Raw genomic sequence first — 25,783 nt, 5'->3', positions numbered from 1 at the left:
TACTCGAGCTGAAAAATAACAAATCTGCTGCTGAAATTAACATGATACACAGGCAAGGACTTTAATGTAGAATGTTTTTATTATTACATTAAGAGTCTCTGTTAAATTAACATGGGCAGTCCAAGAACTTTCCCTAGGAATAGACCTATTTTTTACATTACACACAGTAAAAGGAGGAGGGAAACAAACTCATAAGACTTTTATTTTCTGTTGAGGAGATAAATGTTTCATTTACCAATTTCTAAGTATAGTAAGGTATGTATCCCATAGGGAATTATAAGATATTAAAAATTATATGCAATTCTTTTTCATGGGATATTTTTTGATGAGTAAACTCTGCCAGGCAGTTCTGTTGTGGAGAGGAGCATTGCTGAGAGGTATATTTCTGATTGGTGACTGCTAGCAATTAATATGTGCTGTAGTTCTCTTTCTTGCTATTTTTGCAGACTTGGAGTAGCTGGCTGTGAGGCATTTATGAATTTCCCTGGTTTCAGGCTCTTCCAGCAAGTGGTATTTCAGAGAGCCAAGAAGCAGAGCTGGAAAGGCAGTATTGCACTCTGTGGCATTTCCCCTTCATGTGTTTGTAAAGCACAGTGGGGGAAGGAATCACAAGCAGATCATCAGTGTTAAAGCTGAGGGCTCAAAGGGCAAGTGGGCAGGACTGCAGGGCTGCTTTTGGGCTGCTGAGCTCTGTATGTGTAAGCAGAGGAGATAGAGATATTTGTGGCCCACAGCTTTGTGCCTGCGTTTCCTTTACCATCTGCCAGACAGGCTTCAAAGATGGCCAACAAAATTCTTCAGGTATAAAAGTGAACCTACACATACGTGTGTCTAAATCAATGTGCACACTGGGACACACAAATCCAGAAACTCCTAGGGGAAACAACACAGACTCTGTCTTTTCTAAGCCCTTTGTCCAGCTCCTAATGCCATGGCCAGACTGCCCCTAAGGCTGCTGTGCTTCCACATTCCCACAGGTGTTTGCCAAACCTAGTGTGCTCTGTCTGCTTGCACTGTGCTCTTTGCTGTGCTTTTGGGTGGATTTTTTCAGCTCCAGTCCTTGCAGTACCTCTGCTAAGGGACACAAAAGAATTTCTTTTGCTCAAGTGATGCAAAAGCAGTTAGACATGATTCAGGACTTGGACTGGAATCTGGTCTGCTTTAGTCTTGGGGATCTGTGATTTGGGCCTGCATCCTTAATAGATAATCCAATAGAAAAATAGAGAATGATGATATGAAAGGATGAAGTAAATGCTGAGCCACTTTCCCATGATCTGGAAGTAGAAGCACTTCTAATATCAATAGAAAATCAGAATTTGTATCTCCTGTGTACAAACATTAGAGGGTTTGATTTAGATTTTTGATAGCTAGTTATCCTTCTGACAAAATAGATCTCCATATTCTGTCAATATTCTGTAATGAATTTTTTTTGGAGTTTATTGTAATTGGTTGCAGTATTTCTATAGTTTTTTTTCTTTGCTGCTCCCAAATTCATAATTCACACCACTGAATTGGTAAATAGCCTTTTCTGTTAAGTGATCAGATGCAGTTGTTCACTGACTGAACAATTTGGATTCTTCTATGTACGTGCCCACATATGCATGAATAGACACACACACACAGACACACAAACACACACATACGTATACTCAAATGAATATACAATTTGTGTTAAAAAAAGAGCCACAGTGCTGAATTCAGCACCAAGTAGGTTTTAATGCAATTTCCTCCCTTGCCTCACTGGGATTCTGAAGCAGGGGTTTAGATGATCTACGTTCAAGTGATAGAATCAGGAAAAATGTGTCAGTATTAAATTAAATAGGGCTTTTGTTTTGCCTTGGATTCCACTGAGGACAAATACATGTCCCTTTCAAAAAAAAAGCAGCAGAAGCAAGTCATGTACAAATAATGAAAGAATCATTGCAGACTGTTTGGGAGGACAGCTCCAGGAAGCAGGGAATATGTTCCCAGGCATTGTTTGCTGATGGCCTTCACAATGCCCTTTGTCTTCTGCAAATGTTATTGCAATTAAACACTGGCTCAGCCAAATGAAGTAAATCAGAGAGTGCTTATTTATGAGAACATTTGGAATTAATATGTGGCATAGTTTCTGAAGGCTCACAGTTATGAAACCTCTTCCTTTTACAGTGGGCCTTCATCTCTGTGCAATATTCTCTTACTGGCCGGCCAAAACACGAATTTGTTTACCTAGCACTCTCCAGCACTTACACATCAGCATGTGAGCATAAGCACAGTATATTTATGAATTGCTTATAGAAAACCCAAAGGATGAATCAAGGGTTTGTCTGAAACAAGGATCTGCCTGGATAGACCAAGCTCCCTTCTTTTCCTGTCACAGAACAAGCCTCCGAGCCAGCACAGAAATTGAAATCTCAGGACTGAAGGCATTTTTCACCACTTAGCATGGAACTAGAAAGCAGATTCCACAAGAGGGAGCCAGTAAACTAACAATCTTTCATGAAGCAGGCTATAAAACTCTTTACAGAATAAAGTGTAGGGCGTGCTACATCGTGTCCTTCCCCAACCAGAGCAGGTGGCTGAGCTGCTGCTTCTCTCCCGCTATGAGGGCTGTTTGTTGTATGGGAGCATCAAGTCGTTCTTCAGGGCTTTGTAGAGATTGACAAAGGATTCAGCCCAAATGTCTTTCTGGTGGCCCTGGGACTGTGCAGCTCTGTAGGCTGTGTATACCATGGTCAGCACTGTCCTTTCAAAGTCTTCTTTCTTGAGGACCCTCGGGTAGGAAGACAGTCTGCTGCTCAGTCTGCGGATCTCTGTGATGCTCTTGGGGATAATCTCGTTGCAGATGGTGTCAAACTCAGCAGCCTTCCTCAGGGAAGCCAGCTCCTCATCTTTGATGGAGATCCTCTGACCTTTGTCAATGTTAAGCTCAGCTAAAAGAAACTGGCACAAAATCAGAACACAGACAGCTATTTATTTTCTCCAAGAGAGTCTAGACAGAGTATGTGTGAATTAGCAATATGTCCTTGGGTCTTTATTCTTGTCAAATGGACACAGCTGCACTGTATGGAGGTGGGGGGAAAGATCAGAAAGCTTCAATGTGTTCCCACCCTCCTGCTGAACTATGACACAGACACAGGTTTACTGCTGGGATGGATAAAAGTGACACAAAGCCAGGTAATGGATAACCCTAGTATGGACAGGACCCCCAGTCTTGGTTAAGGCTTAAGGTACCATATACTGAACCTCATAAAGCAGGACCACATCTTCCAGTGAGTTTTGTAACACTGGGCTGAGGAAGGTAGCTGAGGACCTCTTGAATCGCTGAGCAGCTGGGAAAAGCATAGCTGGAAAACAGCAATGGGAAAAGAGAAATTTTATAAAGCGCTGATGCCTGGAAAGGCTGACCTGGAACAGAGACTTGACAGAGCAAAACGAATAAAATAGGTATTTTTTGAAAGGATACACCTTGGGCAGTGCAAGAACCCAACTGGGGCTACATCCAAGTTGAATCCAAGATGGATCCTGGTCTTGAGTCTTTACACTTTTACAAGTTTTGTTTCATCTACATATTGGGGTCAATTATGCAACCACAGCCCCAGGCTATGAAGTATCAGCACCCTGGTTTGCCCCCTTTCCCTTACCATTGTTTATGCTTTTTGGGGACTGGTTGTCCTTGATTCTCTAGCTAGGAAGGGAATTTTGTTTTGTCTAACTACCCAGTGAAGAGAGCTTACTAACACATAAAATGAAGTTTCAAAGTTAGACATTAAGCAGCAGAGAATCTGAAAAATATAAAAGCTAAAACCCAAGGCATCACTGCCAAGCACTGACAAGAAGCAGTGCTTTTCAATAGTACAGTCAAGTAAAAATCTCACTTGCAAAGTCTTACTGTACAGTATGGCCTTTCACAGTAAATGAATTGTGTGACAGGGACTGCTTTGACCCTGATCTACCAAGGATGGAGGCTGGCTGTCTGTCCTGGATCCAAAGGGTGCCTAATATGGATAACAAAGGGTGGGTGCTTTGTTATCTAAGCCTGTGACTCCAAGCTGCAGCCTCAGAGGTGAAAGGAATAATGATAACTGCAGCAGCAACATAGTCTGAAATGCATGTCCTTTTCCTGGATCTGAAAGGGGAAATCAGTACTGACATTGAACAAAAACTACTTTTTCAGTCCATTCTTGTACTCTCATGCTTCTGAGGCTCTACATTTCTCCTGGTTTCAATTGTCTAAAAGTTGATCTCTCCTTATTTATTACAGACGGATCCACCAGAGAATAATCAGCTCATCTGTCCTGGGCATTTACACTTGGAAGAAGTGACTCACCCAGACATCTGTGTCTCTTCACTGAGCCTGTTACCAGCTTAGACAAGGCAGCTACATCCAGTGAGGTGAATCCCAGCTTAGTGTGACTTTGCAGTGTAATAACTGGGAAAAAAAGAGCCTGCTACCACCAGGTATCTGTTCACCACTGTGAAGTGCACTACAGACATCGTCTCAGAGAAATGAGACAGAAAATTTATGTGCATCCCTGAACTCAGCACCCCAGTGGAGCATTTGCAGAAGCAATGACCTGGACAGGCCAAGGTATAGAAAATATCTGATGCTGCTTTAGAGAAGACCTAAATGCTTGGAGTTATTAACCAGGTTACTAACTAGCCATGTACTGTTAAAAAGTCTAAATTACTTTCAGAGCAGAAGAGAAAAACTCTATTTACTGTTTTATATGTATATTATCATTTGTATATTATCGAGATCTTTGATTTTGATGTTTGGGTAATCATAATTTGAATTTGTTGGATTTTTTCCTATACTCAGGAATATGAAGGGGTTTTTTTTAACCTGTTCTTATGTGACTGTCAAGATGTTTCATAAACTTCACTTCTCAACTTTAAATCTCTTTACCAATAGATACATTTGGAAACCAGTCTAAGAAAAAAATGAAACAAATCTCCCAAATTTTGAAAGGCGTTATGATTCCCCTGTGAAAAATAAGATTTCTTTTTTTTTTTTTTTTTTTTTTTTTTGTTTTTTTTTTTTTTTTTTTTTTTCTTTTTTTTTCTTTTTTTTTTTTTTTTTCAGTTATGAATAACATGTAATAGAACATGCAGCTTACTTTGATTTTCTGGAAAGTTTCAACCCACTCTTCCTCTACCAGTTTATTTTCCCCATGAAACATTTTGACTAAATCAATTTTGTCTGACTTTGCCAAAGTTCTTGTGATGGGTTTTGCATGTAAGTAATCTGAATATAATTTAAAGCTCTCTCTTCTGGGCATTAAAAAAAATAATAATAAAAAAATGTCTGGAGCGCCTGTAATTATTTTATGGAAAAGTCATCCCAACTCTGTGACTACATGGTTCATCAGAAAATTTGCCTCTTTGGGGTTACCCAAGCAAACGATAAATATGCAGTTTCTTCTAGGCTCTGTATCCTAAATCCAGCCCTGCTTCTTGAACTATTGGCAAGTGCTGACTTTGTTACAGTTGGGCTTGTTAATGATATTTAAATTCTAGTACAGCAAGAAGATAGAAACCAGAGCCTCAGGGCCTTTATTATCCAGCATATAGAAAATGAATCATGATAATGCTAGGTATGAAGCAATTCATACTTGACACATACAACAAAAGGCATTTTGGCCTTAAATTAGCTAGGGAGTAAATAAAATAATTAGTAGAATTGCAATAAGCATACTGTAGGTAGATACAGAAGTTAGGATGGGTTTCAGGTATAGCTGCTCTATTCCTGATGCTTCCCGCTCTTGCTCAGAGCTTTGCTGAGGCACACTGGAGCTACTCCATTTTGTGCTCTTGACAAAAACTCAAGGATGCAACTGAGTGTGTGTGAAGCACTTGAAACTTCAAGCACTAATTGCTGAGTAATTAGAACTTTTATCACCAGGCAATTAAAACTCCAATTACTTAGCAGCTGGCAGAAATCCAGTCCATAATGATGACTATTCATTTTTTATCTCTTTTAGCTTTTAGATGCCCTATTGGTGAAAACAGCCTCAGATCATGGAGTACCTCTACATAAGTAGCCAGTTTCCATCTCAAATATCCCCTGAGCCATGGAAAAAGTGCCTGTGACATCTTGCTTCAGTGCTGTCATGCTTCTTGTCATCCCACTAATAGCTTCAAGTTTCAATCCAAGCAGACATCCCCACTAAGAAGCTGAGCTGGGAGCCACAAGCTTCAGCCCATCACCACTCATCCAGAAAAGCCTCAGCAAAGGACTCACACAAAAATGAATGCCATGCTATCAATTCAGTACCAGCCCACTTGCTGAGTCACAGGTGACACCTCAGAAAGAAGCAGAGTTTGCCCATCAGCTCTTCCCAGAATGGCTTAGGTTGGAGATTCAAAGGGACAAGGGCTTGGGGTGCTCTGTGGTGAGAAGGGATTTTTATGCTTATCAGAAGCATGCCAGCCTCTGCAGCACTGACTCCCTTGTCTCATTATCTTTTTCCCAAAACATATTAAAGTTTGTTACAGTTCTTAGAGACTCCACGCAGAAAGTCTTTCAGAGCTCGTTTGTATTTGTCATGGTTATCTGATTTTCCTAATCTGCATTTTATTCAGTCCTTCACTTTCTCTTTCTTCCTGCTCAGTAGTCAAATCCTTCCATCATCACTCCCTCCACAGTTCCCTCTCTGAATTCACAAGTTCCTCCAAGTCTGTATGAGCATTTGGAGCAAGCACTCTGATTTTCATTGTACTGACTTAACACACGTCACTTAAGCACAAAAGCTGAGATATAGAAAGATTTTCAGTCAGTTTCTGCGTTTGATGATTGTGAATTCCTCTTGAAACTTTTTTTGCTGACTTTTACTTCTTCCTGCATTTACTTCCATCTCTGATATGACTTTTCTGGGGGCATCAAAGAATAGTAGAAGAGTTTAGAACTCTAATTTACTATTAATTTATTTCCCAAGGGACTTCTCTATAAAGCTATCAATCAATTGGACATGCAGAGTGATGTGCATTATTTTATGTTGATGTTGCAGCCAATTCATTTCAATGGCAGTAGCGATGAAAATCTAAGTAGCAGAGATCCCAAATTAGTATTGACAGAGAAAGCCCAGCCCAGTGAACTCTGAAGTCAATGGAGAGTCTCCTCCTGATTTACTGTTTTTATTTCTCTCACAAATGAGTTAAGACATCTGCAGTGTAGATATGGGTGCTTCTGTCCTAAGGGCTGGTCAGTCATGTAACAAAAAGCTTATGATTTGCAGAGACAAGTTAGGAAAACTAAGCTTTTAATTATCCTTACTGAAAACATTTTCTATTATACACCAGTGAACTGCTATGCTCATCCTCTTCCAAATCTCTTCAGCAGAGGGGCCTTGGGAGTTCTGCCTTGCTGCCTGCTCAGGGCTCAGGGCTGGAGGCAGATCAGAGAGCAGCGTATTTGAGCACAGCCACACCTCCAAGGCTCCCTGCCTGACCCTGCACGGCCTCAGCATGTGCCTGGAGTGCCCCTCTGCCTCTGCCTGAAGACCCCAGGCAGCCTACACATCTCCTGCTAAGAGTGGTTAAAAGAGCCCTTCACAACAGGCACAGAAATCTCTATTTTCTGCTTGCTGCAGGAGCCCATCCAGTCTCCTACAGCTTTATTGACTCAATTCCACTTTCTTTCAAGACTGCACAGGCTCTTAAAGAAAAAGAAAGCCTACTCATTGACCTGCTTCTATCTACTTAGTTGATGCATTTTATGGTTTAAACATCACATTTGAGGCTGATAATAGCCTCTTTTTAAAGATGTTTTCATCTTTCTTAAGACATTCTGTCATAATCTTCTGCACCTCATTAGCTGTGTGGTAAATATTTGTGATCCTCTCCCAGCTTTTCCCTGCAGTTTGATTGGTGAGGGTACAGATGTTTAGCTTCATTTTCCAGTTCATACATCTGTTTGTTATTTCCCAGTTCCTTCCTGTGATGTGTTTGCCCAATAAGCACAGAGCAGAGTAACAGGAGTTCTCAGATATTTGTGCATCATCAGTGCCCTTTTCTTCCCCTATGAAAAGGTATGAAGCATGATTTGCAGAAGCCCTGTGCAGACCATTGCTCAAAAACAAGTACATGAACAGTTATCTTGGGGTTATGACTCAGAAGGAACTATTTTGATTGTCATCAGAGGCATGGAAAAGAGTCACCTCATTGCTTCAGTAGGACCCCTTTCATGAAGGATGGGAGGAGCAGAGGAACAAGAAAGATTTGATGTGTATATTGACCTATGACAGGTGTGCTGGACAGGGAAGTGGTAATATAAATCACAAAAAAGGGCAGGATTATTAAAGGATTAATGTGTTTTATGCAATTTACTCCTTGTCCTGTGCTTGGCTCAACCCCAGAAGGATGTATCATCTGCAAGGTACTTGTGCTGTATTTGCCTGCAGCTGTTGCCAGGGTAGAACGTGAGCTTTGGCTACACTCCCTGACTTTTTGCTTTTCTGTATCAAAACTGCTATATTAGAAATCATTGAACACTTTGTCCCAGTGCAGAAGAAATTGAAAGAGTGGGGATCTGAAGGAAGAATAAGGGGAATAAAATAAGGGAAACACACACACAATTCTAGAAAGACAAGAAAAAAATTTCTGTAGTGCTACAGCCTAGCATCTAAAACTTGTGTCTGGATTTGCAGTTATTCACATAAGTAGCTTCCATGATAAGTGCAATGCAAAGACTTTTATATTCTGACTTTAATACATTTAAATAGCCATCATTGGGGGATTAAATCCCAATGCCCCTAAGGAGAACACAGCAGGGAGATGGAGAAAACATTTTAATTATGAAACAACATGAATTAGTTCATGTTTAAAAGCAACTACCAAGACAATTTGCCTCTTTTTACTCTCAGTTCATATTCTTAGGAGTTGTCTTAGCTCCTAAGGCTAAATTTAGTTAACATCTGTTGACTAAAAGTGAGAATGGACATTAGCATCATCTTTAGTTATTAAAAATGTGGTTAAAGGAAAATAAAAGCTTTGTCTTGAAAAGTTTTGTCAATAAGGATATAGGAAGTAGATCTCTCTACAAAAGTTGTCAACAGGCAATGCTGTACAGGAAAAAAAATCACTTTAAGTTAATAGCAGATTGTATTCAATTCCATAGTGACACATTATCAGTTTTTCTCAAACTAAGTTAGTTTTTACTGATTTGTCTCCTCTTTAAGAAACAAACAATTCTGAAAGGATGTCTCAGTTGCATAAAACAGAACCCATTCCTACATAAACTTCTGCACTTCATAAATGGACTAAGCTGTGTGAGATCAGATTAATGCACAACACAGTTCCCATGCAAAAAACTGGAGTGGTAATAGCCTGTCCAGCTATTTGGCACAAATGAGAAATGTACAGGCGTGTTAGAAAGACCAAAACACCATTATGCTTTCAGGAATGGATATTGCTAGAGAAGAAAATGGTTCAGCTGAGCCTGTGTTTGTGAGAGGTGGAGGATATTTACATTTATGACTTAAGTGAAATGGTTTCAAAGATATCACTAGCACCAACCAACTAAAATGGTCTGAGAATTTATTCCCTCATATGGAATTTCCATTATGCAGTATTTTCCCTTGTTCCCAGCCTGACACAATGTATACTGTGTTATTTATTCTTCTCTTTGTGTGATAAGGAGAGGTTCCCATTGGGAATTATTTATGCTCATAAAAAAACATTCCACTCAGCCAGAACAGGTCTTTAATATGCTGGAGTAAAGTTGCTGCAAAAGGTGTGAAGAGAAAAAATGTACCCAGAGAAACTGAAGGAAAAGAAGAAGTGACATGTGTTGTTTTCTTGTCCTTTGGTTTGCTGCTATATTACCACGAACTGGGAATAGATTATGATAAAAACTGTATAAGTGAAGGGCAGCAATAAAGGAAAGAAATATCAACCCTGCTCCAGGTTTAACACATAGGCAATAAATAATGGTGGTAACACTGTTAATTTCAGGCAGAGTTGGGAAATAGAGCAGAACTTTGTATTCCTATCTTTATTGCAGAGCCACCTCTCCTTCCCTATCTGTGTTGCTCACAATGGTCCTTATCTAAGGGAAAGACATCAAGTCTTAATTAAACACATCTGAAATAGTTTCTTACAAATGAACAAGTGAAGGAATACAACGATGATCCAATCTGCTTCAGTTTCTCCCAGGAGGCAGCAGAGAAGGGAGTGAGTGAGGGAAGGAAGGAAGGAAGAAACACAGCAGGTGTTTGTTTTGGTGCTGAGCTGTGGGGAAGCACCCGAGGAGCAGAATGAAGTAGCTGCCTCTGCTGTTGAGCAATGGAGAGAGAGCAAAGGAAATCAGAGCTCTGCTTCATGGCAAAAGACAGAACTACAACAGCTTCAAGAGCATTCTGCATGGTGCTAGTGTTGCTCTGGAAGGAAAGCCCTTCAACACCAAAGCACTCTCACCATGTCCTGCCCTTTTTCTAACACCATCACTGAGCCCCATGGGGCTGGTTCAAGCCTTGCACCACCTCCCAGGGGTGTATTTCCTCAGAGGTGATTCACTGGGCACGGAGGAGAGGTATTCACTCAGGAGTTACTGGCTGGGTTTCCTTTGTGTCCTGGCAGGCAAAGGTGACTGCTGGGCGAAGGTTTTGCTGAGCCTGACCTAATGGAGCTGTAGCTGCAAGGGGCAACTCCTGCCCAGCGCTCCTCCTTCCCTTTGTGCCGACACTGACACTGCTTTGTGACACACGCAGCTAAGCCAGGAATCTGCCTGCTTGTGAGTGAAGGGGGAAAGCAAACAAAAAAACCCAAAAAAACCAGTGGTAGCTAGTTTTTAGCTGTCTCACTTCAGAACACATCTGCTATGCCAGCAGCATTTCTACATGTGAGAAGCTCCCAGTGCAGTTGTGCTCTAAATGTTCTTAATGTATCTGGTGATGATTCAAGTCCTCAGATGAACTAAGGATGGAAATCAGCCCTGGGAGGAAAAGCAGAAGCTTTTCCTCACACCTTCACATCCTTGATCTAACCACCAGATGAATAAGATCCTTTTTTTTTTTGTCAATGGCCACCTTAACCAGGGCAGTGATTGCTCCTGCTAGAGGTTAGGTTTGGCTGCAGGACCATCAGCTGCCAAACACTTCTTCCTCCTCCATGATTACAACCCACTGAGCTTTAATCAGAGGAAATTCAACTGGCAGAAAGAATATATAAAATTTTTTCGCAGATTGGATGAAAAGAATCAAAGGTCCAGTTTGAACCACCGACCTAGCAGGGAATAGTATGAAATTTTATTTCATGATCACATGACAGTTCAGAAATGCCAGGGACCCTGGAATTATTCAATTAAGCCATGTGTGAATGGTTTCAAATGGCAAATAAATTCAAGTGCCCAGTGGGTCTGGGATCAGTTTCTGATCTGATTGCCAACTATTATTATTTTATTCATGTATGAACTGCCCACACACAAGAAAAAACAAGGTACTCCTCACCCTCACTAAGTACAAATATCACAGCTCAGAACTGAGGAGGAATAAACATTAGATTGACCATTTCTTCTCACTCCAAATAGAAACAACCAGAAATGTCTTCCCTTTTCCTTCAGATCCCCATCCAAATTGAAATAAATTGTTAGAAAGTGAATACCAGTTTTCTGCTTCCTCTGCTCTGGGATTTCACTTGTCTTCAAAAAACAGGGAAACCCCAGCTGCCTTTCCAGCTGCTCATTGAGTTCCAAATGTCAGTGCAGCTGCTGGGGTTCTCTTAATGATATGAATATGTGCTGGATGAGAAAGAGTATAAATTGGCCTTGCCCTGTAAAAAAAAATAATGGGGATACTGGGTACTTTTTGTAAAGAAATGTGCTATTTTTGGAGGCAATGCCTTTTCAAATAATTTATAATAGTGACAATAAAGATAAATCTGAGAAAGGGACTCAGGACTTAAAGATGGATTTGGTTTTGTCCCTGAACAGGACTGGTTCAGCTGCTTTGCTGCATGAGCAGACCATAAGGGATAGAAAGCTGGGCTGTATCCCTGGGTGAAAATTATGTTTCTCCTGGAGAGAAGATCAGCATGGGAAGACATCTATTCTGTCAAGTACACACCTGCGTGTGCCCTGTCTGGGTCCTGTTAATTTCTGCATCTCTGTGGAAATAATATTAAAACATTAGTGAAGCTCGATTATAATCCTCCACTAAATCTGATCAGTGGATTTCCATGTGTGCAGACATGATGTTGGGCCAAGAGAGTCTTTGTGATATTGCCATAACACAGCATAGAAATATAAAGGATTAATCTAAAATGGGTTGGGTATATAGCTGCATCCCCCATGTCACAAGCACACATATGGGATTTCCATTTTACAAAGCTGACATTTTTCCAATCTTCATTGTTATTCCAAACTCTCCTAAACATGGCCATTTCTAGATCTTTCAGGTTTCAAGATCTGCTGAAGTAAAGCTGAGACTGACATACAATTGGATTCCCCATTAAATACAGAAAGCCTTGCCCAAACTTGGAATGTTGCAAATTGTTGAAGGCTACTGGACACTATGAGTGAGATCCTCAGATGACCTGAGCTGGCATCACCAGCCCTGTGATACTGCTCTGCTGGCAGCCAGGTCACAGAGAACCCAGCTCAGGGATCACAGAGGAGACAAGAAAGGAAGACTCAGGGTTACAGAAATCAATTTACAGCCAACAGAATAACCCAAACATCCTGTTTCCTGAGCAGAGACACCTGAAAGGCACAAAATGCTGACAGCTGTGCCTGAAGTTGATGGAAATTCAAAACCTTCTCAACCTGTTTCACTGCTGCAGCTCCTGCCCCCACAGGTGCCAAGTCCCAGTGGCTCCCAGTCCAAGAGGACCCTGCCAATTTGTCACGTGTTTGATTCAGTGCTCTTCTTCCTTAATAGACACCCTCTTCTGGAGCCATTTGAGCTGAACTTGTAAAATAGATTCTGGCTTATGGGAAAACAATATAAGTAAATGTTTAAGGAAAAATGAGCTCAGCTTCTAAATTTAAGATAAATAAATTTAGAGAAAGGGAGGAAGGCCAGATTTCCAGTGAAATCCTCTGGGATGCTGCTGGCTGAAACCAGCTGGGAGCTGGTTCTTTGGTTTAACTTGTCTCTGTATGAGGGCTGTGTGTGAAGACATTATTACTGTGGAGAAGCACTTTAAATAAGATACTCATTGTAAATTGTAAATCTCATCCTGTTGTTTTCTGTATTTGGACTTTCTTCTTACTAGTTCAGAGACTCTGAAACTCGCATAATGAATGAGATTATTTAGAAAGGTTTTGCTGGTATGTGGGTTACATCCTGCTAGAGAAAAATCATCTGGTCAGTCTGCTGTCTGTTGCTTTGGCCTACAGAATCACTTCTTACCAAAGCTGGACTTGAGCATATGAAATATCTGCATGACAGATCTTCCTCAGCTTGCTAGTGATGGTGATCTCCCAGGTAAGCTTATAGACACCACTTGGTTATGAATATGTGCTTGAAATCCATCTCATATAATTTTCATATTCATCATTACATATGATTTCCTTTTGTCAAGTTAGGGTAACAATTGTCTGAAATACTGGAACACAGCAGTCATTTGTAGGGGGAGATCAACATTTAGTACGGACACAACATAAGACAGGGACTACTTGTCACATTATTTATAATTCCAAATGCTAGCCCCAGTAATCTTTAAGTTCTGCTTTGGCCTCCAAGTGACAAGGATTAAGGATGGATGAAGGAGAATGAAAACTAGCTTGTCATGGTTGAGCTCCTTGGATTAGAAGCTGTTAACCATTGCATTGGGTTACAGAGACAGGCTGCCATGATCACACCAATTTGTTGTGAAAGGAACGCTCAGAAGGTGATTTATAACTTTGTCTAAACAATACATGCATTAATTTGTCAGCAAAAGCACCCACAGGGAAATGCACTGGGCTTGAAAACAGCTCAGTAAACCACAGTATGTTCCAGCAGTTGCTCCCAGCTGGAATTGCAATGAGAAGGACTGGCACTCTTTTCCACCTCAGCAGACAGACATCCAGGGGGTGATGAGCTCCAGCCTCAGGCCCAGCAGCACTCACATGCAGAAGAATGAAGGATGATAATCTGCTTCTCTGACAGCTTGCATCTTGGTGGGTAGCATGAATTCAACCAGGAGAGAAAAACTCCTGGGGGAACATCACAGATGGGTATGGAAACCAGCTGGGCATGACACATATTTCAATCTTTGATCATGAAAATAGAAAGTATTTAAGACATGGGACAAGTTGGTTACACTGCCAAATTTGTGCAAGTAGAAACGGAGCTCTTTGCCTTGATGTTGATATTTTACTTTGGAGTCCCTCTATGTTCCTTTGGAGGATCTAAGTGCACGTTTTTCATCATTGGCACTCACTTTGGCTGGACCACACTGGCTGTGAGCAGCATGCACAGGGAGTGGGGCTGACATAACTGGATGCATGATAGATTGATGGGCTATGACACATGCATCTAGTAATTCAGAGTTTGAAGGGGATCCAGAAATTCCCAGCAAGTGTCCAGTAGCCTGATCCCAAAATACAGCTTCTGGCTAGAAAAGGAGTGTCTTTCCAGGGAAATTTCCTAACACTTAGGTATTTACCAGGCAGATTCTTCAAAAACTGACTTCATCACCTGAAGCCCACGGCACTTCTCAGCTGTGAACATGGAAAATGCAGCACCATGACGACACTACTCCCCAGTCTGTGTGACTGCCCCATCTCTCAGTCCCACTGCTAAACATCTCCATCCTGCTCTTCGCCTTCCTGCAGGATTCCTTCCATCCCTAATATGCAGCAGTGCCCAGGCCTCAGCCAAGTCTTCCCTCAGGGCAGCAGAATGGTTTTAGGGAGAGATCAGAGGCTGTGCTGCCCATTCATTTCACACTGGCTTTTCCCAGATGTGCCCTGTGTGTCAACAGGGCCACATCATCATCCTCCTTCTGCTAGAGTCCAACAGGGCAGGCACATAGTGTCCCCTGCCACTTGGGCCTAACTGGGGCTGATAGATCTAATTTTTGCTGATTGCATCTGATTCCTGCTATGGAACAGCCCAGGGTGGCAAAATCTTTGGATACTTTTCAATCCTCATTTCTTTGTGACGACCTGACTGAGCTTTATGTTTACTAAGTACAAGTCAAGGTAGGACAGCCCCTTTGAGTTCTGTTTATTAAAATGCTGGCAACAGTACAAAGCAACAGAACAAGTAGTGAATACATTTTTATCATTAGACTATTACCTTTCAAAACGTTCTGCCAAATTGGCAGGGTAATCCAGGAAAGCAGAAGTTGCTGCAACTATGAAAAATGGATGGTTTCACTCAACACATGCTGTACTATATTAGGAGGTCTACAAATAGTGTTTAAGTGGAAATGGAGTTTGTTCAGTGCCAAGCCATGAGTAATTACAATAAATAAAAATGAAGCATGTTTTAAATGTTTTTTTTATTTTAAAAGGGGCTTAAAACATGAACAGTTCCCTGAGACATAAAAACTGTGCTTAATAAATAAATTCAATAAACAATTTGTGTTTGTTCAGAGCCAAGAATAAACAAAAAACTAATGTAATGGCTGTGAGCATTATGAAAACCAGGGAGGAAACTGAGGACTTTTAAAGCTTGATGCATTCTTCCAGGGACTGATAGGGAGATACAGGGACTTGTGCTGTTTCTCAGCTCCATAGTCCTGGAAAACTGCTGAATTTCTGCAGCTGCTGTGGAATAAAACAGGGTGTTTCTTGGACAGTGGCAAAAGTCTTTTTGCATACCTACACAGTGTAGAAGATCAAAGGTAGGGTTTAAAAAAAAGTGAAGACATCCTTACGCACTGATGATTCAGTAGCAGAAACTTCAATTTTTATACTGTGACTAGGGGTCAGTTGCCCAGACTAGCAGCTCTCAAACTCCTGGTAGGATGAGAGGCTGTTGGGGACTAGAAGTAAACTTGAGTCCTGCTTACACGAGAAAAAGGCAGAGCCAGCTCCAAAGAAAAGCAACATTCCAAGAGTCTGAGAGGTGGATGGGTAAGATGAAGACCAGCTGTGACAGACAGGCGTCTGCTGAAGTGTGGGTTCAAATGGGGATGCATACCATGCTGACAAGGAAGACAGTGCTAGTCTAATCTTGATGTGGTGCACCTTAATATTTCCCATCCATATTTATGTTTTCTCTCTCTCTGCACCTTTCCTTTATCTTCACTTTTCTTCTCCTTCATACCATTTTTTTTTTACCTCCAGCTTTTTCCCTGTTCTTTCTCAGCATATCTGTCCTTTGCTTTCATCTCTGTCTCCCTCTTTGAGGCTCAAATTATCCCTGCCAGACAGGAAAGTCTCAATTCTTCCCAAGACAGAGAAGAGATTAGAAGCATCAAGTACTTTTGTGGCATGCCACCACCTGCCAAATGGATGGAGATGATTAAATCCTGATGTTCTGGCTTGCAGCAGATATCCACATCCAGTCCAGTGCAGTCTATTCTCTTAACAATTAGGCAGAACCTATCTGAAGTGTTCTGCTTCCCCTGTGCCCTGCCAGGGGATGAGGAGTCACAGAAGAACTTGTGAGTTTGAGTCTCCAACGTGAGACTCAAGGACAGTACTGTCCTCCCACTGTCCCATTTCCTCCCAAATAACCTCTAAGCACTGAACAACTTATTTTCCCTCTCTCAGCATCTTTTTTTCAGCTAACCACCTGACTCCTCCTGAGCAGAGGGAGACTCAGTGGTTTGGAGCCTGGATGCTGGCTGGTAACTTGTTTCTCTGTGGCTAGGGAGGAATTTCCAGAGGACGAGTGGTATGCAGGCTGCTCTCAGGGGAACTGTGGGGCTGCCAAACCTAACCAGCAAACTGGGCCAGGAAAGGCCTCACATATGCTTTTACCAGAGGAAAGGAGTGTTCATGGAAACAGGGAACAGTGGAGCTTATTTAACATTGCTTCTCTCCTCCTCCCATTCTCAGCCTCCAGGCTGACCTGAGCCTGTGCTGTAACAAGAGCTGTGGTAGTGAGAGGAGACAGGCTATTTCCAAAGCTTGGAGCATCTCAGCAAGGGTGACAGGTGTTTCTGGCTGAGGCTTGGTCACCACAGCTTGTGGTGCAGATTTGGGCTGGTTTAATGTCTCTGAATGAGCAAGTATGCTGCAGGGGATAGATCATAAAGCTGCCACAGCAACTCCCAAATAAAACAGGATTTGGGTGTCATGAGAGATGGGCACAATAGAGACATACAGGATCCCTGCCTTGCCTTTCTTTCCCTCCAGTTAGAGAGAAAACCCCATAGATGACAGCCCCCTTGGAGTTTTTTATTTGTGTTAAATAACAAGTGTCATTTGCAGCTTACTCTCAAGTTGTATCTTTTTTCCCTTTTAATTATGCTTTGATACATTTCCCCCTCTGCTTCCCAGCATCAGCTCTCTGTACAGCTGAGCTGCATCACCTTCACCCAGGCCAGTGCCATTCGCTGAAAAACCCTCTAAATAACAAATAACTGATTTGTCCTGGAAGATTTTAAGAAAGCAAGGAAACAAAATTCCAGTTAATGAATTGCAGCCTCAGTCCTGAGAGCAGAAAAACTACTGTTGTCTTTTGTCATGCTGGTTTGCACATTGAAGTATTTTTAGAGTTAAAGCAAGGGCCAGGTTTGTCCCCTTCAAACCAAGACACTCTTGGTGTCCCTGGTTTGCTGGGACACCTGTTTTGCTGCAGCCAGGTCCATGTGCCCACCTGGCTTCCCTGCATCTTCGATGGATTCAGTCCCCTCAGCAGAACCACTGCAGGGAGATTCAGGCAGTCACCAGCTTCTCCTCCAGCACCCTGGGCTTGCCCTGTGGTTCCTGCTCTGCTTTGACTGCAGGCACAGGCACTTCGTGCAAAGTTAATTGCTGCCCCACTCAGTTCTTTCCCTCAGCAATTTACATCTTGCCTGTCACCACCCGAATAATCAGAGCCTCTGCAGCCTGATGATGTTCATTACGGCCTGCTGACTTCCCTTTCAATTAGATTGTACTATTCAGTGCTTCTGACAAGATTCCTTTCTGCATGAGAAGTCATTACACTCATGCTGAATTTGGCATGATCTACCCCAGGAATACAAGGGAACACACTTTATGCTTCAGAAACAGAATTTAAAAAAAAATAACAAGCTATTAACAATACACAGGACTAAACACACACACAGCCATCCTGAAGAGACCTGGGGCAAGGGATTTTATGACTCTGTGCCACACGACAAAGAAGGATGCTAATCATTCCTCTCCTTAATTACACTGAAAATTCCCTGGAGAAAGACAGATTATCTTTTATTCCATGTGTTTGCATAATGCCAGGTACTACTGAGGTGTCTGGGCCCAACAGTTGAGTATAAGGTAATCAGAAGGGGACTCACAGTGTTTTAGTCCTTGCATGAGTTATTTCATTCATCACATAGCCTGACTTATGGAAGAGAAGACTGGCTATTCAACAGGCACTAAGAGCAGTGAGATGGTTGTTAGAGGTGAGGTGATGGGAGCTATTTCCAGGTGAAAGTGGAAGAAGGGGCTTAAAGGGCAGGAGGTGCTTCCACAGCTTTGGCTGGGACAGTTTTGTACAAACTGATCCAGATCCCAGGACAGCTCCATTCCTGGAACTGGGGCAAATACATGTGACACTACAGCATGTAGGAATTCTGAAAAAAAAACTTCTAACTGACTTGGCAGTCCTCAGTACTGGGATGAAACTGGGATCACCAGGAAGATTCTACAGGTGCCACTTTCAGCAAATAGATCTCATCTGGTCTAGGACATATAAAAGAGCAAACAGCCTTACTTGATGTGTCTCCCTCTTGCTGTTTACTCAGATTTCCTCAAAATTGTCTAGTTCCTCTCTCCTCTTAACTTTTACTGCATGAGCAGTAAGCTTTAGCCATTTTTTTGACTGTTTCCTGTGGTGAATAAAGTATCAGAATCACTTAGATCCTTCCTTCCTAACAGCCTGCTTTTATAGAGTACAAAATCCATCTGTGATCTAAGCGAAAATGCGAAAACTTCCATAATCTATCTTCCCTCTGATCTCACCAGAGTTTAGCATCTTTGCCCCAGAAGACATTAGAAACTTGGATTTTATTTTTTTAAGCATCCTCTGTATGTCTTTCAGCTTCAGGTACCCACTGTGCATTCTGATTCCCATGCAGATTAAATCAATTAATTCTGGCACTAAAGGAGCATTTGGGGAATCAGAGCACACTAGAATGGATTTTGATTACAGTCACAGTCATACCTTTTCGGATATTCATCCTACCACGGTTAAAATCTATTCAGAGACTGAGATATTCCAGCTACCTTTGCAACACCAAGCAGCTTTACTAATAAATAATCCCTTTCCTAAGACCTACTTTAGGAGATGCCTTCATCTCCTTACAGACAGAGTTGCAATATTTGGTGCAGAAATAATCAGCCCACAAACATGCATTCCCAGGAACTGGGCAGGCTGATGGAACAGACTCCAGGTAGATGGGAAAACCTCTGCAGCAGATCAATCATGCCTTTTGCAGCTCCAGTGAAGTTGTTGGAATGGGCCCAACAAACAGGGAAGTTGGGGCAATTAGGCAGTTTTCCAAGTTATCACATGAGAGCCAGAGAAAAGGGAAATATTGCATTTTCCTCATAAGAAGTAAAGTTCTTCACACAGCCAGGCTTACACAGAGCTTGCACTGTTCCATAGCATTTCATATCTTTCATTTGCACTGCACATTTTAAGAATTGGATAATAATGTCTTTATAGAAATTAAAGGAAGTTAGATGGGCATTACAATTAAAAAATTTCTGGTAGCTGGTCCAGCTGATGTAACTTCTATTTATGCTTGGACCAGATCTTTGGAAACCTGGCCATGTATCAAATAACACAGAGCATAACCTGGTTTACTGAAGGACCACTGGGTACATAAATGTGTGTGTTTGACCATTTGGGTTGCAATTACAGGCTGTGTTCAGACAACATTCCCTTTGCCCATGCTCTCCAAGCCAAAAATTTCACACAATAGTTAGTCAGTCATGGAATCCCAGAGGCTGCTCAAGCAGGGAGTACCTGGCTGTAGGGATGCAACGAGATGCAGCAAGGAAAAGAGGGAAATGAGATGAAAAGGAGTAGGGATTAAAAGCATGCTTTAATTTCTGAGGCACTTGATCTTTGCACATACAGCAGAGATCACCAGCAACCGAATGACCGCAGAGATTAGAATATATTAAACAAAAGTACTGGTTGGCTTTCTAGCAACAGTCAGTCTCTCTTTCTCTCCTACACAGTCTTCTCTATCCTGGCATTGCAGAGCTGCCTGCCTGCTCCAGCTAAGTTCACAAGCAGAAGCAGCAGGCAAAAGTTGCTCAGGTAGCAGCTGCTCCATCAAACCCACAAACTGAGCTCCCTCCACACTAGAGCAAATGCAGAGTTTGCAATGTTGTGGGCAAATCAAGGAGGATGGACCTTCTGTTCTTTCAAGCAATTCCTGCAGAAGACCTTTAGGGAGAGCAGATTGTCCCCCTGGTGCTCTCAAACAGCCATTTGACTTCCACCAGCCACTAGAGACTGGCTAGAAAATAATGCACACGGACCAGATAGATCTGGATGGAACTGTAATGCTGCTTTTGAGGTCTGGAAGGAACAGCACAAAAACTCCCCAAAAGCATGAAACCTCTGTGGTGCTGATATATCCTGTTGATTCTGATGGGTGAAAAGCATTCTACCTTCCAATTTTATGACTTTTAACATCTCCTTTTCCAGCCTCGCCCTTGCAGCTGCTTCTGCCCTGTCCAAAAGCCACAACCATGAGAAAACTGCATCTGCCCTCCTTGAGTAAACACACAGCAAGAATGCTACTGTTTGTATGTTCCATTTATTAGAATCAGGCAGCCTTTACAGCAAATAAACTCCAGCCAGCAGAGATGTGCTAATGAGGATTGCCTTAGGCTTTCTCCTCAGGGAACAGACAAGTCTTGTAATGCTCATAAGGATGACTTCTGCTCTCCAGTGAATTGGTACTTCTCAAAGTTTGACAGTAGCAACTGGCAAGCAGTGACACTAGTTGCCATAACTGCAATGAAGGAGTTTTTTTCTTATTTTTGTTGTCAAAACCCAGGACTTGTTCCTTGGTTTCTTCAGAAGAAACATCTCTTAAGACCTGTAATTCTTATTTGGAAATTGAAGAATTTGTATGACCTCACTTCTGCCACTGAATAGGGAATAATACTGAGTCCATAGAGACTTTTAATTACCTCTTTTAGTTATCTTTTTTCCTTAGACAGGAGGTTCACAAAATCTGAGGAAATACTTTCATGCAGCTAAGCCTACAAGAGGCTCAAGGAAACTTGATGACAACAAGACAATTATTTCATCATCACTCAGGATCTTTCTTTATTAAACATACCCATTCTTGGGACTAAGTTTTGCCTGTGACTTCTGAACCCGTGTCCACAGCTCAACCAAGGCAGGATGTATGTGTGAGATATTTAACACACAGGGCTGAGACAGTTGTAAAAGAAAAAGGAATGAATAAAGCCCTCTGTTTTCCTGCCAGATTTTTTTCCCTCCACTCATTGATGCTTCCAAGCAAAGGGAAAAGGGAGTTGGCAGTTGGGAGTTCCCACTAACCAGTCAGCACAAGTGTGCTCATCTTTTCTCATGTCTGAGTTTTCCTTAAGCCAAAGCTTGAATGATTGGTTACAAGGGTTGGGGATCCCTAGCTGTCCCTGTGCTTCCCAGTGGAAAAATGGTCAAAGCTGTTGTTATATACAATACTGACTGCTCATTTCTACTGAAAACAGCAGCTGCTGGCAATTAAAGCAAGACCTTTGCCCTACTGTTTTGTAAACAACCTGGATGAAAAAATCAACATGGAGATGATGCACAGATCTGTCTTTCATTTCCGTCAGACCAGATGCTGATCTGTCTTTGCCTTGTCATTGCAAAACTCAAATCAGGACTTGGATAACACTTAAATGACTGAAGTTGAACCTAAACAAGACTCAATTGACATTTGTGGAGGGAGGGAAGAGCTCTGAGCCTGCAGAAGAATGTGTCATTTCTCAGTACTCATATGTTATCTTAGGTTTATAAGCAATTTAACAATTAAGACAGTGCTTGGATCATCTCAAGATACTGCAGATTAAGTTGGGTTGACACACAGTTCAAGGGGTAGAGGTTCACTGAAGTAGTTATTAATGAAGAAGTCATGCCTCTAAAACATCTTTAGAGCAGAATAGTCCCAGTAGATGTGGGAAAAAAATCTGGTATCCTCCTCAGAAAATGCCTGCACACACTATTTATGACAAATGAACTCCTTATCACAACAGGGAGGGAATCTTCTCTTCCCTCTGAAGTCCCCAAAATTAAGCACTAGAGCTTCCAGCTTGAAAAAAAAAAAAAAAATCTGCTTTCCCAAAAGACACAGTAGAGTTCTGTTGTTTTTCTTTAAATATTCATGATGATTAAAATTGAACTTTAATTGATGCATGAATTCCTTTTTGGGTTGTGATGTCATTTAATTAAAATAAGTGTCTTAGCAAAAGTGAAGGACATCCTTAAATTGCGCAGTGATTATTATATGAAATTGAACTCCCTTTTATTTTTTTTAATGTTTCCTCATTTCTTAGGCAAAATGGCATAATTCTTCCAAAGGCTGTGGCTGTGGCTTTTTTTTTTTTTTTTTTTTTTAACTAATATATACAGATCTAGTTCTGATTTCCTCATATTTTTGTGTCACCCCTGAAATAACAAATTCTTATCTACAGAATTACAGGAGCTTACAACAAATATTGGTGCTATTTCCTGTCTTATACCAGAAAAGAAAAGTAAGGTACATGCAGGTACAACAACTCATGCAATATCAACCAAGAGTCTGATGAAAAAGCTGTGGACAGAACCTGCCATGGTGAGACCCAGGTCAATGCATTGCCAGTGAGCTACCATGGATTTTTGAAAGGAATAATTAACCACTGTAAGGAAAAAATAAGCATTTGTACAGCCTGAGCCAGATTGTGTAGCTCTTCATTAATTCCCTCAACCATTCCCTCTCCTACAAAATCAAAACCAAACCCAAATGGCAAACTGGAATGGTATCAGATATGATGAGAAAGACACAGGAGACAGGAGTAGGGAGGGAGGCATTTGAATACTCTATTTTTCTAGAAGACTCTGGTTCCTTTAAATGTCTGTGAATCTCAATATCAGAACCAAAGAAATCTTTTGGGAGGTGTTTCCTTTTACTGCTTCCAGCAGCTACTGAACCAATGCCAAATACCAGAGGAGAGAATAAAACCAAAAAAGGGAAAGGACATCATCACTAGCTTTGAAGCAAGCATCTCCTATGCAATCCAATAGTCCCCAAACATTCCACATGCTGCTGTCACACTTTAAAAAATGACAAATATGTCACTTCTGTGCATTGTCACATCAGTAGCTGAAGCCTGACAACACTCCAGATCACTTTGTCCGTGTTACCTGTGCTCCTCTGCCAGGGTAGGGGAGCAGCACTCCCAGGCACCTTGCACAATCTAGGCATTCTTTGCTTTACTATTGCCAGGTATCTTCCTGCTAGAGCAGATTATGCCACCTGTGCCTGCACAGGCTTTCACTTCAAGGTTTCATAAGCTATATTTTTTTGGTAACGCGTGAGAAAAATTAGAAAGAAGAGTGGAAAAGTGCAAGAATGGAATTCTGATTCTTGGGCTATTTTATATACTTTTATTATAATAGAATACGCATATCATTTTACCTTTTTGCACTTATTCATGTGTATCTATATATATTTTTAGCTGACCTATTTAACAGAGAAAAAAAAACAGGGTTGGGATGGAAAGAAACTATAGTTGTATATATATATATATGTATAATGCAACATAATTTCAGACCAAATCTACAACTCAAATTTTTCTCTTAAATAGTTTTTCAGGTTGAAATCTTACCTCTGCTCCATCTGTAGGTCACAGTGGCATGAACACTGTAATAGAACAGCAGCAGCACCAAAGTCCTCCAAAGCATCCTTCTCTTTAAAATACGTATGTCTGGCTGTACAGTAGCTTTTGTATTTTCCCAGATCCTTTCTTTTCAGGAATAAATAATGGCTTTTCCTCTCCCCCTCCCCCTTTGCAGAAGAACCTGTCTGTTCTTCTGAGTAGAGCTGAAGTCAGCGCACAGCTCCTCTCCCAAATCAAGTCTCCTCGGGATCAGGAAACTTACTTTCACAGACAGACTTTGTTTTTATCCACATCTGGAATGACTCATAGTGCATGTGAGTTTGCTGGCAGCTGGGTGAATAAATATCATTACAGTTTTGTCGTTGAGTTTCATTTGTTATACGGGCCAGTTGGAATTTATTTTATCCAATAAACAGCCACAAGTAACTCATTAAAAGAGACTCTGGAATTGTAGCTACTCCTCTGTAATACAGGGGGCTGCACACTAACCCTGGTCCAAGGCGAATCCCTCCTCTGGAATGATGGACAGCCACCCTTGGATGCTTAAGTCAGGGAGTGGGGCTTGTGCTCTGGAAGAACATTTTGCTACTGTGATTCATATAATCACTCCTTTATTAAGAACATACCATGCTGCCTTTAGATTTCAGTTCTAGGCAAGACAAGTCCTGTCCTTTTCCTCCATTTAGACAGTATGGATAACAGGAAGGTCCAAAGTTTTAACTGTCTTTCCTCAATGGAACTATGAGGAACATTAACCAATCCTAAGGACAGTCTACATTAGTCAGACTGAATGCAGAGAGGTGAAGCTGAGAAAAAAAAAAGGCTACTGATAGACATCTCCTGGCTGATGCTGGTGCCAAGGAACACAACCCTGGAAAAGTCTATCCCAGACTGACTTAGCATGGAGGAAATTGCAGGTATCTACTCTCCCTGACACAGCTTCAGTGGCAGCATCATGAGGATTTTGGGATTATTGCACCAAAATAATAGCAGGCTGATGTGTGTTGGAACAGACCAATGAAAAAATAGAAAGTATTTGTAAATACAGAGAGTATTTACAAAACCAAGGGATAGGGGATACTTCATTAGGTACCTAGAAGTGGCGAGTCTAGTTCTCTTCTTCTACAGGTGAGAGTGAGCCAGTAACAAACCCACAGACTATGAACTTATACTGGTGTAAAACTGGAACGTAAGAAAGGAGACTCCTGCTCAGAAGGTATAAATAGAAGGATTAAGGGAATGGATCAAGAGCTGGAATGACAGAGGGCACTGTGGCTCAGGATTAATGTGCCCTGGCAGGAAGGCGTGGAGAAAAACTGTTCAACTCCTGTGTGCCTGATGCCAACATCTGGTCTTAGCCTCAGCCCCCTCATTCTTCTCTGTCCCAGCTGAAACACTGCCTGTAAAGGAAGGAGGAGGGTCAAATAAGGTTGCCTTGCTGAAGGCAGCTCCACTTCTTTTCCTACATGCAAAGATTTTCCTATGCTCAGACTGCCCCAGGTTACTCCCACATGAACAGCACATGAATGCAAGACAGTATTTTACAAGCCAAGGCAAAGACAAAAGGTGCAATTCAAGTGGAGGATGGCTCATCAACTCTCTCTATATACACTCCTGTTACCATAGCATATCAGGGGCAGGTCTAAATGCAGGGTTAAATTTAGGCATTGGCTCATTCCTGCATCTGTCCAGAAATTACAGAGCTGGAGGAAACTGAGTTCTATCTTCCCTAAAGGAGGGAAAGAAAAACAGAGAGGATTACTCCTACTTTGCTCAGGTCTCTTAGGATAGGATGAGTTTGTTCTTAAAGCAGGTAGACTCAGTCAACAAGTCAGCCAGTTCTGAGGTGATGTGCATCAAGAATGATGATCTAAATGTCAGCAG

At 41.6% G+C, this 25,783-nt stretch overlaps 1 protein-coding gene across 3 annotated transcripts; it reads right to left on the bottom strand.

Annotated features, from left to right (window-relative positions):
• Positions 1-1,590: 1,590 nt before the first annotated feature.
• On the bottom strand, positions 1,591-24,153 carry FAM180A (family with sequence similarity 180 member A). 3 transcript variants are annotated; one of them, XM_079304096.1, is made up of 4 exons: positions 23,888-24,153; positions 4,310-4,411; positions 3,226-3,326; positions 1,591-2,922 (listed from the first exon to the last, which is right to left on the bottom strand). In XM_079304096.1, exons 1-4 carry the CDS (start codon positions 23,961-23,963, stop codon positions 2,581-2,583), a joined length of 621 nt encoding a protein of 206 aa, XP_079160222.1. In that variant the 5' UTR covers positions 23,964-24,153; the 3' UTR covers positions 1,591-2,580. The 3 variants fall into 3 exon arrangements, with proteins under 3 accessions (XP_079160222.1, XP_079160223.1, XP_079160224.1); XM_079304097.1 differs by lacking the exon at positions 4,310-4,411 and having other exon boundaries at positions 3,214-3,326; XM_079304098.1 differs by lacking the exon at positions 4,310-4,411.
• Positions 24,154-25,783: the final 1,630 nt, after the last annotated feature.

Source organism: Erithacus rubecula (genome assembly GCF_903797595.1).
Source record: "Erithacus rubecula genome assembly, chromosome: 4".
Classification (NCBI taxonomy): domain Eukaryota; kingdom Metazoa; phylum Chordata; class Aves; order Passeriformes; family Muscicapidae; genus Erithacus; species Erithacus rubecula.
The sequence above is the reverse complement of the archived record's forward strand: the minus strand, read 5'-3'. Positions and strand labels throughout refer to the sequence as shown.